The sequence below is a fragment of the Apis cerana genome, linkage group LG10 (genome assembly GCF_029169275.1).
Source record: "Apis cerana isolate GH-2021 linkage group LG10, AcerK_1.0, whole genome shotgun sequence".
In the NCBI taxonomy this organism is placed as follows: Eukaryota; Metazoa; Arthropoda; class Insecta; order Hymenoptera; family Apidae; genus Apis; species Apis cerana.
Window position 1 is genome coordinate 11,708,265 of NC_083861.1, and position 15,128 is coordinate 11,723,392.

The 15,128-nt window shown below is 39.5% G+C and overlaps 1 protein-coding gene across 1 annotated transcript; it reads left to right on the forward strand.

The window, feature by feature from the left end:
• The first annotated feature begins 3,149 nt into the window (after positions 1-3,149).
• LOC108002250 (uncharacterized) lies at positions 3,150-12,445 on the forward strand. Its single transcript, XM_017063821.3, has 3 exons — positions 3,150-6,217; positions 6,293-6,702; positions 11,652-12,445. Exons 1-2 carry the CDS (start codon positions 5,577-5,579, stop codon positions 6,693-6,695), a joined length of 1,044 nt encoding a protein of 347 aa, XP_016919310.1. The 5' UTR covers positions 3,150-5,576; the 3' UTR covers positions 6,696-6,702; positions 11,652-12,445.
• Positions 12,446-15,128: the final 2,683 nt, after the last annotated feature.

Genomic DNA, 15,128 nt, shown 5'->3' on the forward strand with positions numbered 1-15,128 from the left:
CCGCACCGGCCCACCCCCTTTCTGCCCCACTTTATCCATCCCTTTCTTCCCTCTTGCGCGCACGCTACGTGCCTAGGTACCCCGGCCGACCGCTCGCATCGCCAACCTCGCTTCACACGTTGTTAGCCGGGGCTACTGGTCCGCGTTTTATTATTACCGCTTTTTCATTGTTCAGCCTCCCGCGGCGGGTGCTGCTGCTCCCCACCGATTTTCAGCCAGGACGACAGATTATTGCCTATCCAGGATAATTTTTCCTGGAACTTTTATACAGTAGTTGGAGATTTAATAACGATAATGTCTTGTTTGTGTACTGTCGAGGAAACAGTCTTGCTTCCATTCACCAAATTTTATTAATTGATTGATTGAATCAGAATATCTAAGAGAAAATAATATACCTAATAAGCGAAATACAATATATCTATTATTTGTATACTATATACATTGATTGATCAATTCAGAATAATCAGAATATTTAAGAAGCGAGATACAATATACCTATAATATACGTATTGTTTATATACTATATCTAGTTTATGTACGTATCTAGTTGGACAAGTGGTCGAGTAATAGGCAATAGGTGTATGTAAAGCGCATGCGCGGTACGTCGAACGTTGGAGAGTGAAAAATTTGCGAAGGAGAGGCGGCCGAGGCGGAGAGAGAAAAACGATTGGGACGGGTGTCCAAAAAAGGGTCTCCCGATAAATTATTATCATCCGGATTTACGTAGCCAGAGGATCCGAGGATCGAGGTATCCGATTCGCGTATATCGGAATTCGTATATCACGGAATTTCGGGTTATTATTATTAAAACCGAGCGTGTATACACCGATTGTATATATACGATTATTCGAGACCGTCCCGAGATAACTTTATATACAACTTTATCGCCCCCTTATTCGATGCAACCGAGCTTACAGCTCGGGCGCACGACCGACGGGCGAGCATGTACGCGGCTCTCACGTATAAATATACGTATATAGATATGCGTACCGTGTATACACAATGCCAGTCAAGGATTTTTAAATCCCGCTCGTAATCCACGCGGAGCCTCGCTTTTTCCAAGAGGCGAAAAGGGAAAAGATTCGAGATTTTCTCTCGTGAATTGAAAACCTCCCCCCCTCCCCGTCTCTTTGTATTGTACCTTCGCACAACGTCCCCCATTATCTCGTCTCGCAGAATCTATCTAGATTCCCTCCCTGATTTAGTTTGCGCAGGGCGCAAAACTAGATCTAGATCGAACCTTCGGGAGTGGTTCGACCTCTGGAAGAGCGGTCTGTGAAAGAAGAGAGGGGAAAAAAGAGGAAGAAAAAAAAGACTACCCGGCTATTTTGTATCATGGTTCGCGAGCAAGATTATCTCTATCGGTGTTGCGGAATTTGAAGTTGGAATAATATATATGTATAGTAAAAAAGCGTTTCGAGAAACACTTTTTATTTCTCGTGATATTTAAGAGTTGGAAAATACAATTGGGAATAAGGTTGATGAAAAAAAAGAAAGAGAGAAAGAAAAAATTTCTATTTCGATTCTATCCATGATTCGAAGAAAGAGAGAGAGAGAGAGAGATTTTTCACACAACGGATGAACTGAATTCACATAAATTCTAACGCTAAATCCCTACTCGCAAATTGTTATTATAATAAGATAACCGTAAGGGATTGCACGTTGTCCGTATATTTCACACTATAAATTGGATCGCGCCCTCCATTATACGGGGTTGGGTTGCGCTCTCAGGCTTAGGTATACAGAATATAAACTGGATCTAGGCCAAATCCCTCCGAACCTTTCGTTCCTGCGACACGAAGTAACGAACCCTTGGCTGAATTGTGAGAAAATTTATTCGATGCACTCTCGTTCCACTTTTTTGCCCCAATCGAAATTTACGAGTGAAACCGCCTTTAATAATAAGAAAAAACCGTCCTTCGACGGGACAACCCTCGTGTCTTAATTAATCAATAATCGTACGTAACAATCGTTTCGATCGCGATTGAAAAATAATCGAAAAAAGAAATATCGATCGAAGTTTTACTAATTTTATTAATTATAAAATTGCGAAGAAAATTCCCACGGTTCCACGATAAAAACGAAACCTTCTCCTCGGTTTATGGTCAAAGTTTTAAACTTCGTAGTGGAAATTCTATTTTAAGCTTGGAACATTACCGGCCTTCGCAAGTGCACCGCCCCGAAACACGAAACTTCCGCGGCAAACCGAACGTCGTTCTTCCTGTTCTGCGCTGTGAAACGCATAGCGCCGCGAAAAAGTGAATTAATCGATTCGCCCGTTTGGTAAATTTACGCCGCAAAATTGGTGGAAAAATGCGCGTTTGAATCCGTTTCGAGAAAAAGGAGAAGAAAAAAAAAAGAAACGAAAGGACTTAATCCGAGGATGGAACCGCGAAAGTAGCTCTCTTTATCTCATTCGTCGAACGACGATCGACAGATGCTTTGAAAAATTGTTTTCGTTATACGCGACCGTCGATACACAAAGGGATCGGAGGAAATCGGATCAGTGAAATAATCCTTTCTCGAATCTTTTTGGCGAGGGAAACTTGATATGTAAACTCGGCCGAGTGTAATCGGTTTTGCTACTCGGAAATGTAGATTATAAAATGTGTTTCCGCGGCTTAAATATCTACCCAAAGGATTTACACGATCCACAAATACCAGATTGCGTCGGAGTTTCCGATGCGCGTATTATATATCGATTTTTAAAAGACGAATAATATTAATAGCTCGTAAAATAAGCTCGTATCGCAATCTCAGCCAAGATTAAATTGGTTACATTTGGTACAATATGATAAATGGAATGCTCGTCCATTTTAAAAGTCACCCCCGCAAATTTCCGGAACATTTCGCTCGCGGGTGTCCTGGGATTCATTTTCACAAAGCTCTCGAAATAACAGGGTCTGCAGTAGCGAAGGATCGACCGCTACGAAGAACGTATGGCTGGTTCTCATTGCGCGGCGATAGATCGGTTCCGCGCGCATTCGCGCAGTCGCATAGACGTAAAACACATACGTGCGCAATGTACATACGCAACTGGCACACGCGCTCCCCCCGGGCATATGGCGCGCACGGTCCCCCTTTTCAGTTCCGGGGGAGAAGAAACGAGGGGGCTGCGGCGCGTGCTCAAAATCCCCACCACTTCTCCTCTTCGCACAACACGCGTTTCCCTCGCGTCCTTCTCGCTCCCCCTATCGCGTTCTTTCCGTCTCTCGTAGGTCCTAATTCCCCCCTGGCGTCGCCCCTTAAAACCAGCCCTCCGTCTGGCCGTATAGTGCGGCAAAATGCTGAAACCTAACCCATCTATCGGATGTCCGTGTTCATTCTCAACGCGGACGCCATGCGGTGCGTAGCACGGAGGTTTGATCAGAAACGAGAGCTGCTATACGCCGGGAATAGCTGCGTGAAAAAGTGACCGATGACGGATACCGGGAAGATCACGTCGGTTACGGTGTCGAGGAAACTTCGTTAACCAACAGGAATTCGGATCCAGTTATCGAGTGACTATCCTTTCGATCGAATCGATAGGATCCAACCAACGTTTGAAACGAGAAACGAAAAAAAATGTGACTCGCGAGTGTGTTTCGAGTACGTGAGAGTGAATTCTGTACTTGTTTCTGTACACGATCGGTCTATGGATATTTTCTATGGATTTATTGATTTTTGAGTGAAAGAACGGGGAATTTATAAAATTTCGTCATAATTATCGACCGGGTTAAATTGCTTTCGTTAGATCGATATTGGCTACGGCGCGTGTTCAAAATATCCCTCTCGTTCTTTCTCTATCTTTTTTCCTCTTATACGCTACACCATCTATCTTCGTCGCGAGATATCGAAGGTGGCAACGTTTCGTCCACGTTTCACGCTCATTTCATAGCTAAACGCGATGCGAGCCGCGACGCGATGGTCCAGTTCGAAACGACGCTACTCTGATCGGTAGCGAATGCTGGATGTGAAGAATTTGCCGACTGAATGGAGTTATATTTGTGTAATAGATCCGATTTTCGACTAGTTTCAAAGAATCGTGGCTGCGAGCATCGTCTCGAGAAGAGTTACCGATCGAAACAGATTTTAATGTTGGAATTACGCCAAAGAAGAAAGTTCGTATGGTGCTCCAAAAGTATTGACGACCATCGTCGAAATATTGATCTCAAGATACTCGACCGTTTCAACCGCCGAAACAATTCGTGCCTTAAATTTTCAGCAACGAGTGACCTTACTCTTACGAGCGGAGCAGCGAAAATTGGTTATAAGTGCCTTAATAGTCGAAATAGATAAATCGATTCGTAATAAGTGTTAAAACATAAACGATGGTTATTCGTATCGTTATAAAGATCGTCATTAAGATCGTTTGAATTCTCTATTTGAAATCGTTAAAGTGCTTTCCTTGTAAATAAGCATTTAACTGGTGCTATACAATTCCTTCAGTTATATTGTGATAATACGATTCAAAGATCTCGATTCTAATTGAAACGTCACGCGACGCTCGAACAACGTACAATTTCAAATGTTATCGTTGAACGTAACAAGAGAGAGAAGGGTCGAACGGAAGAGTCGAATGTTGATCCTTTTTCGATATGCTATTTTTTTAAATATTTTCGTAAAATAACAATTTGGATTCCGAGGAATAATTTCCAAGGAGTCGACGACCGTCGTGGAGAAGAATAGACGGTGACCTCATGCTTTACTTAAGTCGTTGTGACCGACAACGAGACAATTGGATCTTGGTTCGGGTCATCAGCTTCGTCATTTGGTAGAAAAAGAACCCGTGGAATATCGAAAGCTTCGACAAAGTCGCTCGTTCCTCGCCACGGATCGTGATGACAAACGTTTCTTATTAAATCGTTTTTTATGATATATATATACATATATATATATAAGCTCTTTTTCGATCAGAAAGATAACACGTTATCTTACACGCCGTTAATAAATCGTTGTTAGAAGAAACGAAAAATTTCGATATTTCTTTTTTTTTTTTCTCATAAAAGAAATATAATTCGTCGTTACTCGATCGTTTAAAATTCAACACGAGTTTAACTTTGTGCCGAAATGATATTTTTCTAAAGAACGAGAAGAAACGAGATAATTAGTTAGAATATATAATATTGTAATAAATCGATATAACAAATGATCGATGATACTCGACGTCCCGTTCCTCGCGAGATATTCTGACCCAGATACAAACATCAAATCGAACAGTCGTCTAACCGTCTGTCTCTGATAATCATCTTTGTCTTTCAAAGGGAGAGCGAGTTTTATTTATAAAGTCTATCAATTAGACTCGTCCTCGAAAGGCATTAGAGTCGATAAGCTACTCGTCCACTTCGCTATTCTCACGACACAAACTCGTTCTGCGCATCGACACAATCGAAACCTGTTATTTTTTAAACGAGAATATCTCCTCGTAGCGTTGAAATTTCACGCTGAACGACTTTTGCGCGTTCCTTTCGAGAAAGAAGGACCGATGAGAACGTTGGATTTTGCCAACGATCGTTTCGTTCACACCGCCGTATTATCGTTGCGTTCAACGTACCACGTTTCCCTGCTCGGCCGTTAAAACTGAACACCGGATCACGATGACTGCCATGGGTGTTACGGTATTCTGTAACAGGGTGCAAATAAACGGGAACGATCAAGAGCAACTGATGTTATTGCGAACACTGCAGGACAACGAGAGCAATATAATCGGGAACCAGTCGCATCTGATCGCGCCGAAGAATAACAACAACAATAACGCGAACACGAATTCGGCGACGGTGCTGCCACCTTACGACCCATCCAGATTGAAAAAACACGGGAAAAACGGACAACCGCCGCCCGTTGCCGTCGCTCGAAGGAACGCGCGCGAACGGAATCGAGTGAAACAGGTGAACAATGGATTCGCCACATTGAGACAACACATTCCGAGCCACATCGCCGCAGGATACGGAGACAGGGGCAAGAAATTGTCGAAAGTAGAAACCTTACGAATGGCCGTGGAGTACATTAGGGGACTTCAAAGGTTGCTCGCCGAGGCTGACGGTGTCGAATACGATTCGAACTCGGTTGCCGCGACGCAGCGCGTCCCATCGCCCACCAGTAGCATCGTTTCGTCCAGTCACAACGGTTCTGGAGAGAGGCTCGCCCTCGAGGATGACGTCCTCGCCGCCGAAGACGAGGACGGTGAACAATTGGACGAGGACGAGGAAGTTGGGAAACGAAAAAACACGTGTTCCAAGTAATTTCTTTCTCTCGATATTCCCACCCATTTCTATCCCCGAGTCGTTTACTTTATACGATCGTAATTTTCCAGATTATCGCCGAATCGGACCACCGCGGTTCCATCGCCCCACGATTACTACGCGTCCTCGATAGGCGACGAGGAGAATCTGGAGCCGAGGACGACACTTTCATCCAACGCGCAAAATTTCTCCCGGCTCTCGCCTAATTCGGTAGCGTCCCCACCGTCCGAATATTACGGGCAAAACGAGGAGAATCTCGAGCCCCAAATTCTGTCGCCGTACAGCGGCGGCGGGGACAGCGAAGAGGGCGCAGCCACCGTTTACGCGGCAAGTCCGGAAACCTTTTCTGGGGCTTTGTATTATAAGCAGGAGATCACCGAATCCGGTGAATTCATGGACGTCGTCAGCTGGTGGGAACAGGAGCAGGGCAGGCTAGTACATCAGCAACACACGCAACGACTCACGCACGTCTAATAAAAAGGTTTGTGCGTTTTTTTTTTATCATTATAAAAACCCTTCCTTCGTTTTTTTCTCGAATTTTACCCTTTCTCGTTCGAAAGATGGTAGACTCTCGAGCACCATTTGGACTCGAACGGAAAATAATATTTTTATTATTTACGATTGATTTTTTTTTGAATATCGATTTTTCGCGAATACGAATTTTTTGAGCTGTTTATATATAATCTTAATATCAAGTGTGGAATAATATAATAATATAAATAGTCAGATAGAGATTTTCAAATTAGATTGTGGATCGGACTGCATTTGGGAATAGTTTGACAATCGTGGCAATAGGAATATTATTTTCAAAGTTTTTGTAAGCATATATAACGTGGTGATGATTAGCTCGAGTGAAATTATTTCTATTCTATTAAAGAAATTGATGAAAGAAAACAGTGATGAAGATAGAGATGAAGTGAAAAAATAAGAATAACAGTCAAGTGAGAGCGTGTTACGTTAACAGGAGTTAAGAAGGATTATAAGATTTGATCTCAACGAAATAAGAAAGATGAAAGACATTTTATTGTGTGATACTTGAGAATGCACCTTATGCCAATTTATAAAATGTCACGCAAAACAACAATACATAAAGTTTAACGATTCAACAAATTTTCTTTTTATACGTAAAAAGATACATAAAATATTAAAATATAAAAGTTTCAATTACGCGTGTGTCTCGAGTCGTTCGTTCGGCCGAGTTAAACACACGAAGGAAGGAAGAAAGGAAGGAAGGAAGGAAGGAAGGAAACGCGGTTACAAAACTTCTTTCTCACGACGTCTCGCGAAGGACAACGATGACGAGTGGCGAAATAGCACGATATCGCGATGGGGAGGGGGAGTTACACGTGTGTGTTCGTGAGGCAGCGAGGCAATAAACGACGATGGAGACTCGCGCGATACAGTTTCACGTTCGTAAAAAGCAACGCTGGGCCGGGCAAGAGGAGCGCTCGGTTGAAGTGTTTTAAGTGGTCGTGAACCGACGGGGCTGTTGATCGGGCACGTGACAATTACATCGGAGGAAGCGTCGCCAAGTGGAAACTCGTGTACTCGGCATTTCCTTTCGAACACGTGCTCCACGAAAATAAACTTACTTCACGCGTTCGCGTGTAACCACTTTGCAAAGCGTGTGCTCTCTCTAATTTCCGTGGGATTAAAACCTGCGCCCGAGTCAACGTGCGCTTGCGCGTTACGAATTATTTTCATCGATTCGGAAGAGAAGCCACTACTGCTACTTACCAGCGGCTTAAAATATTTATCCCGCGATAAGATTACCCTGAAGTGTGCTTGTGATAAGGAAGAAACTGTCAAGCGCACTTTGAAGCAACACGTGTTGGGGAAATTTTAAATTCACATCAGCTCTGTCTCTCTTTCTCTCTCTCGTGCCGCCGTATAAAAGTGCTCACCCACAAACGGAAGTGGTTCACCATTTTCGCCATATGTTAGGTATCCTCCTCGAAATATCTCCCGACCAGACCTTTCCCAATCTTCGTGGTTTCCAATTGCTTGACATTGATCCGTTTCTCTTTGCCTTGATCACGCATATGCTCGCCTCCCTCGGGCTAAACCTACGTGTTTTATTTTCTCAGCTTTCGAGAGATCTTATTTTCGTTACGTAACGTTTCGTTAGAACGTGTATATTACTCAGAATTTTATAATACACTGTAATAAGATAAACAGTGGAAATAAAGAAGGTATTATTAATTATCGTAAAAAAAAAATTTTTTACAATATTTTCGCCCTTGGAACGGAGTAGAGGTCGGCGAAGACGCGATGCAGAAATCGAGAGAAGAGAGAAAAAAAAAAAAAAAAAAAGATCGGTTGGGCGCGCAGTCGTCGAGTTATAAATAGAAATCATGATTTCCTTGGAAACATTCGTAACCCACGTGCCATACAGTAGTAAGTAAGATATTATGTTTGATACACGTGCACGTATCGGCACTCAGGACACAGCCCATAAGGCGACAGAAGTTTTTCGTATTTTTAACATATGGGCGGTAAGGAAACAGTTGCCGCGTATAAGGGAAGAATACAGGAAACGGTTTAAAAAATAAAATCCAAATTCGGGAAGATAGATAGATAGAAAATTTTTCATACGTCGTTTCCTTTATCCCTTTCGAGTTATCCATTATATAATAGACTGAAAATGCTCTCAAATAAATACAAGGTTGGATCGAACTTAGGTTAAAGAGTGGAAACACTCGAGTTTCAAAGCCATATGGGTAATAGCACTTGGATTATTAAGAAAGTTCTCTGGAACGACTACCATATGTCAAATAACACATTCGTGCTTCGTATCTTCGATTTCTTCGATTTTTCCTTTTCACCTCGATCAACTTGCAAAATCACCGTTATCCAACCAAGATATGATCGATCATATTTGAAACGTTGTTCGTACGTTATTAAAGATCTTCTCGAGATTCGCAAGTTTTGGCAAAACAACGACGTGTTAACTTTCACGTTGCACGCAATTTAATTTTCAATTCATTTCGCCTCCTCCCTCTCCTCTCGACCGTAGCTTTTTCGATACGGTTCACCTTTTAAAACGAACCATTAACCGTGTTTGCCTTCTTGCAAAGCCCCTCCTCCCCCCTCTTTTTTTCCTTGCTCGCCCCGTTCAATTACCTTGGCCTTAAAACGAATTCCCCGCGTGCGTCAATCATACAAATTAAAACGATGTTTCGCTTCTGGCGAACCGAGCGATCGTCCTCTCCCCCCTTTTTTCTTTTCTCGTTTTTACGATCCCCGAAGCGACGAGAAATTCCCGAATACCGCACCGCGCGAAGAAAGTGGCGATAAAACGCGCGAGCCTCCCCTAGAGAGAGTAAAAGGTTTCTCGCACGCGAGCTCCGAACGTGAACGAGAGCGAGCGAGTAATTCTCGACAATTATAAAGTGAGGTCATCTACGAAATTTACGAGATGCGTCGCCGCGGCAAATTAATTTAATAAATTCCTTCCTTGGCTCCCGTTGGTCACGTTGATATCGTCGTCCCGTTCCAACGCAAGCCAGTCGACCTTCTTTCGGTCCCTTAGGCCCGATACACAAAGCGCGCAAGTGCGATTTTCACGCCGTAGCGTCGTGCGCTTGCGCGAACGAAACTTTTCCCTGCACTGGATGAAATTTTTAACCGTGCATTAATACTGTTATTCTTCTTCTTTCCGCGAGAAAAATAGCAGGTTCGATAAAAAAGTATCGAGTAGCGTCTTAACCCTTGTTAAATCGAGATAATTATTCTTCGAGACGCGTGACATACTACGTGTGATTACGTTTACATGGTGGGTACAAATGTACTTGACGGAAAGTGTAGCGAAATCGCAAAACGTGTTCAATTTTTCACACCGTAAGTAAAAATATATACACGGTTAAGTTTCACCGTTGGACAATGACGCGGTTAATTAATTTTTATGCGCTACGCGTCGCTTCTCGTTTCAATTTTTATTCCTTTCGCGTGTTTACAAAGATAAGCGTGAGCTCGACGAGTTCGGTCTAAAATGACGAAATTTTTTTTCTTTCTTTCTCTCTTTTGCTTTAACTCCGCGCGAAAGATGCTCGTGTTTTTTCCTTCCCCTCCCTCCCCGCCCGCTTTAAAAGAAATTAAACTGCGTCGTAAAACGAAATGGTTGCAAGGTTCATGCAGGTCCGCTGTTCTTCTTCTCCTTCGACTTGGTTCGCGAGGAACAAAAGAATTTAAAGGTCTGTCATGCTGGTAACCCGCATGTTGTGTATCTTATCAATAAACATTACCAGCATGACAATGCGACAGTGCTCGTATCGACGACGGTTTCAAACCGATTATACTGTTTTAAAAGATTAAAAAACCTTTTCCGCCAAAAATAAAATCCCAATATTTTGCGAATTGGCTTTATTCTAATACGTTATTAATAACATAAGCAAATCGAGTTCTTTACTCTCGAAATAGATTTGGATCGTTTAGAAAATATATGTAGAAATGTGAAACGAAGGAAATAGATATTAATCAGGAAATATGAAATATATCGAACATCTTCTCGAATCGTCGATTTCCAGATTTTTGTACGACACGCACACGGATAAAATTTAGTGCCTGATAAAATAAAAGAAAAGTTCCAGACGCTTTATCATCCGAAGACCAGTTTCTCTTGGTTTTAAAATGTTGCTCTTAAAAGCGATTTCCAGTCACGCCCTGATAAACGAATGTCCTTACAGTGCCACGTTTTTTTCGTATTTTTCGTTTTATCTAGAAGCCATTCATTCCAAGGACTACCTCTTTGCGCTCATAATTGAATTTATTTAATTGCAATTTCGTGGGATGTAAGCTCGTGAAACTTTCAAAGAAAAAAAAAACATTTTTAATTAAATTAATTTTTATTCCAAATTTATCCCGATAAGCTTATTACGTTTTGCACAAATTTATACATCATCCTACAATGTACTACATCAGATATTTCTTCGTGTTTAATATACGTGTATAGATATATATATATATATAATTTGTCAACAGAAAATTATCAATATATAAAAATCACTTTTTTTAAAATCTCAAAACCGTAAATTCCAAAAGAAGGAAATCAAATTGAATGGTCGTCGAGTGGTAAACGAAAACTCATCGGATGGAAACTTTTGTGATTTTACGTATACTTACTGCATATATACTTTTCCCACGATCTTTGAGGTTATACCGGGGTGTAAGATCGGTTGGTCCGTTTCCGCGTTTAATTCTTGCTGATCCAGGTAAATAAGGATCTTCCCTGATCGATGGTGGATGAGGTACAATGGCCAGGTGGGTTATACAGAAATTCTCTTCCTTCCCTCGGAAGAATTTCGGGGATAGAATACGCAACGAAATAATGTTTATCCGAAATAAATCACATGGAGGAGAATTTCGAGGGGTTCGAACGGAGGGATAAATATCGTCGTCGAATTTACGTTTCTCCTGTGTTTTTTGTTGCAGATTCGTCGCGGAAACTCGGATACCACGATTCGTTCACGGTGATCTCGCGAAACGAAGAGAGTTGTTTCGGGATGAAATTTCTCAAGTGGCAGTTTGAGGTTAACGGACAACCAGTACTTACCGCGCAAAGTACTTTCACAGAAGATGGCACTGCCTTCGGTTTTTTACACTTGCTCCATGGATACTACAGGATATAATGAATAGGATTGCAAAATATTTTTCAATTGTGCCTTAAAAGCGGCCTTCTTATAGAGAAGCACAAGTATGTCTAAATCTATCTATTTTAAATTTAGTGTGGATGTGAGCATAAAATTAAAAATTATATACACGCGAATTTATCTTCGATTAAATATTATTTGAAGAGAATTCCGCCTTCGACAACGATTCGATTTAAATAAAAATTAAAAATTTTGATCGATTTCAAGCATTAAGTCGCCGTTTAATAAGATTTTAACGTATTTACGAACGAGTAATTTTGTACGTATGTTAAAATATGAACGGTTGACGAATTAATTTTATCCAATGTTATCCGTGTTATTCGTACCGAAGAGTACTTGTTAAAATTTCAAGAAATATAATCAAACGAACCAGAGGCGGTGTTTATAAGTCTAAAAAAGTCAAGATTCTTGTTAAAATTTAAAAAGGACTCGAAATTAAGCAAGCAATAAATTTTTCTCTAAAAAAAAAAAAGTGATACATTTCACGTTCAGGATGTAACAATAGATTATTAGTATTATCGTTAGATTAAAGTCGATAGAAAATAATATTAATAAATCAAAAAAAAAAAAAAAAAATATGTACATAGGAAAGTGCCTTAAGTAAGACTCAAGATGAATCGTGTTAAACTGATGAAACTATTTTTTCTACTTTATACTTTTTAACGACTATTTAAGAAACATTTTTACTATTTATATCGTACAATGTCGTCCATTAAGATGTTAAGGAATCACGTTAAGGCAATACGCTTGAAAAGGAAAGAATAATTTTTGCGTGCCAACAAAGGAAAATATTATTCCCACGATATTATTTAATTAATTAATTAATTAATTATTGTATAAGTCTCGGTATGCATTAAGATGAAAGAAGTGAAAAATTCAAACGAGAATTATTGTACAATTTTCTTATTCTCATGAAGACAAGAAACGAACACTTTTACTTAAATCAAAAACACATACAGATTATATATTAATTCCATCCTCGCGATGATTTGTAAATTTTTGCATCAGCCTGAAGTACTTGATTATTTTTTATTAATTTAATTCTATAACGAGGACATAATAATTAATTACGACGTAATAATTAGTTCTCTTTATTTAATTGTAAAACGCACGATACACGTTCGTCCAGTTGTATAGAAGGGGAGGGGAGGGGGAGGGGAGGGGAAGGTCTCCAATCTTAAATTATTCCGCGACACGATTACAGAAAAATGTTTTGTAAATGCAAAGCCTTGATTTGTAATTACGATTGTAAACTGTCTTTGAAGAAAAAAAGAGTTGAGGAAAATTTAGAATTCCAACTTTTGGAGTTTTAAATATGATGATATAAATATAAATATAAATTGGAGAACCGATTTTTCTTTGAAGGCGAGACTTTTTTTTTTTTTTTGACGTTTCTCAGCGACATTCTTCAACTCGGTCACTCGCTACACTCGTATTATATTAAATTATTACATTTACACACAATAAATTTCCATTTCTCGACCAAACAATTTTTTTCTCAATTTGTATCCGCTGTAACAATTTTTTACGAAATATTTAAAATACATTTTATTATTTATACGACTCGTTTTATTCGCTTTATTCACGACTTCGCTTTGAAAACGTTATTCTCAGAAACGGATCGATCGAGCTCGATAATTCGGAAACTAATTTTATTTACCTCGATGCGTGGCGGCCTGCGCGAGTAATCCGTTGGCCGGCCAGGAAGTGTGCGCAAAACCGGTAGCAATAATAAAAGGGGTGGCCGATTTCACGTCCACAACGTCGATAATTTCGTAATTTTCGTGAAATTGGTCCCGCTCAACCGACCGCTCCTCGTCGAGGGCGAGTTCTCCTTTCTCACTTTCTCCGTCCATCCAATCCTCCTCCTTCTCTCTCTCTCTCTCTTTTTTCGTTATCCTCTAGGGTCGATTTCCGGGCACGTTCCACGTAGGGGGTGAAGCGGTGTTGCTACGTCATTTCCGCAAGGGCTCTCGCTTTCCACACCAACGATCCACCGGTTATCGTTTTTTATTTTTTTTTTTTTTTTGTAACCGTCTTCGTGTATTATTACACGGTATTTCTTATTGAATTCTTATGTGAGTATTGGAAAAATATTTAACAACGGAATTAAAATGTTTCAGGATTTAATAATTTTCTTGAAATTCATCGAGATTATTCGCATGAAAAAATTAGTGTATTTTTAAATTAGAGCACGAAAAATTTTGCAACGGAATAAAAATAGGATTTTAAAAATTTTAAATTTGAAATTAAAAATATTTCAGGATCTCATCTCCCTATGCAGAATTTTTCTTGAAATTCATCGAGATTATTCGCATCGATGTATAAAAAGTTATTTCGAGAAAAAAAAAGGAAAGAAGATTTTAAATTAGTGCACGAAAAATTTTGCAACGGAATAAAAATAAAATTTAAAAAATTTTAAATTTGAAAATATTTGAAGATCTCATCTCCCTATGCAGAATTTTTCTTGAAATTCATCGAGATTATTCATATCGGTGTATAAAAAATTATTTTGAGAAGAAAAAAGGAAAAGAAGATTTTAAATTTGAAATTAAAAATATTTCAGGATCTCATCTCCCTACGCAGAATTTTTCTTGAAATTTATCGAGATTATTTGCATCGATGTATAAAAAATTATTTCGAGAAAAAAAAAGGAAAGAAGATTTTAAATTAGTGCACGAAAAATTTTGCAACGGAATAAAAATAGAATTTTAAAAATTTGAAATTAAAAATATTTCAGGATCTCATCTCCCTATGTAGAATTTTTTTTTAAATTCATCGAGATTATTCGCATCAGTGTACAAAAAATTATTTCGAGAAAAGAAAAAAAGGAAAGAAAATTTTAAATTTAAAATTAAAAATATTGCATGTATTTCAGGATCTCATCTCCTTATGCGGAATTTTTTTTTGAAATTCATCGCATCGAGATGTAAAAGAGATATTTCGAGAAAAGAAAAAGAAAATGGAAAAGAAGATTTTTTTAAATTAGCGACAGAAGTATTTTCAATGAGATTATGCACATCGAGGTAGATATAAAGGATTATTTGGAGAGAGAGAAAAAAAGGAGAAAATATTTACAACAGAATAAAACAGGAAATAGAATTTTAAAAATTTTAATAAAAATATTGCACGTATTTCAGGATCCCCCCATCCTCCTTGCAGAAATTTTCTTGAAATTCATCGAGATTATGCATATCGAGGTAAGTATAAAAAATTATTTCGAGAAGAAAAAAGGAAAGATTTTTAAATCAGCGTACGA

Coding starts and splice junctions, on each gene's coding strand:
- LOC108002250 (XM_017063821.3), top strand. CDS start 5,577: ATGACTGCCATGGGTGTTACGGTATTCTGTAACAGGGTGCAAATAAAC. Junction 6,218..6,292: donor CGAAAAAACACGTGTTCCAA/GTAATTTCTTTC, acceptor GTAATTTTCCAG/ATTATCGCCGAATCGGACCA.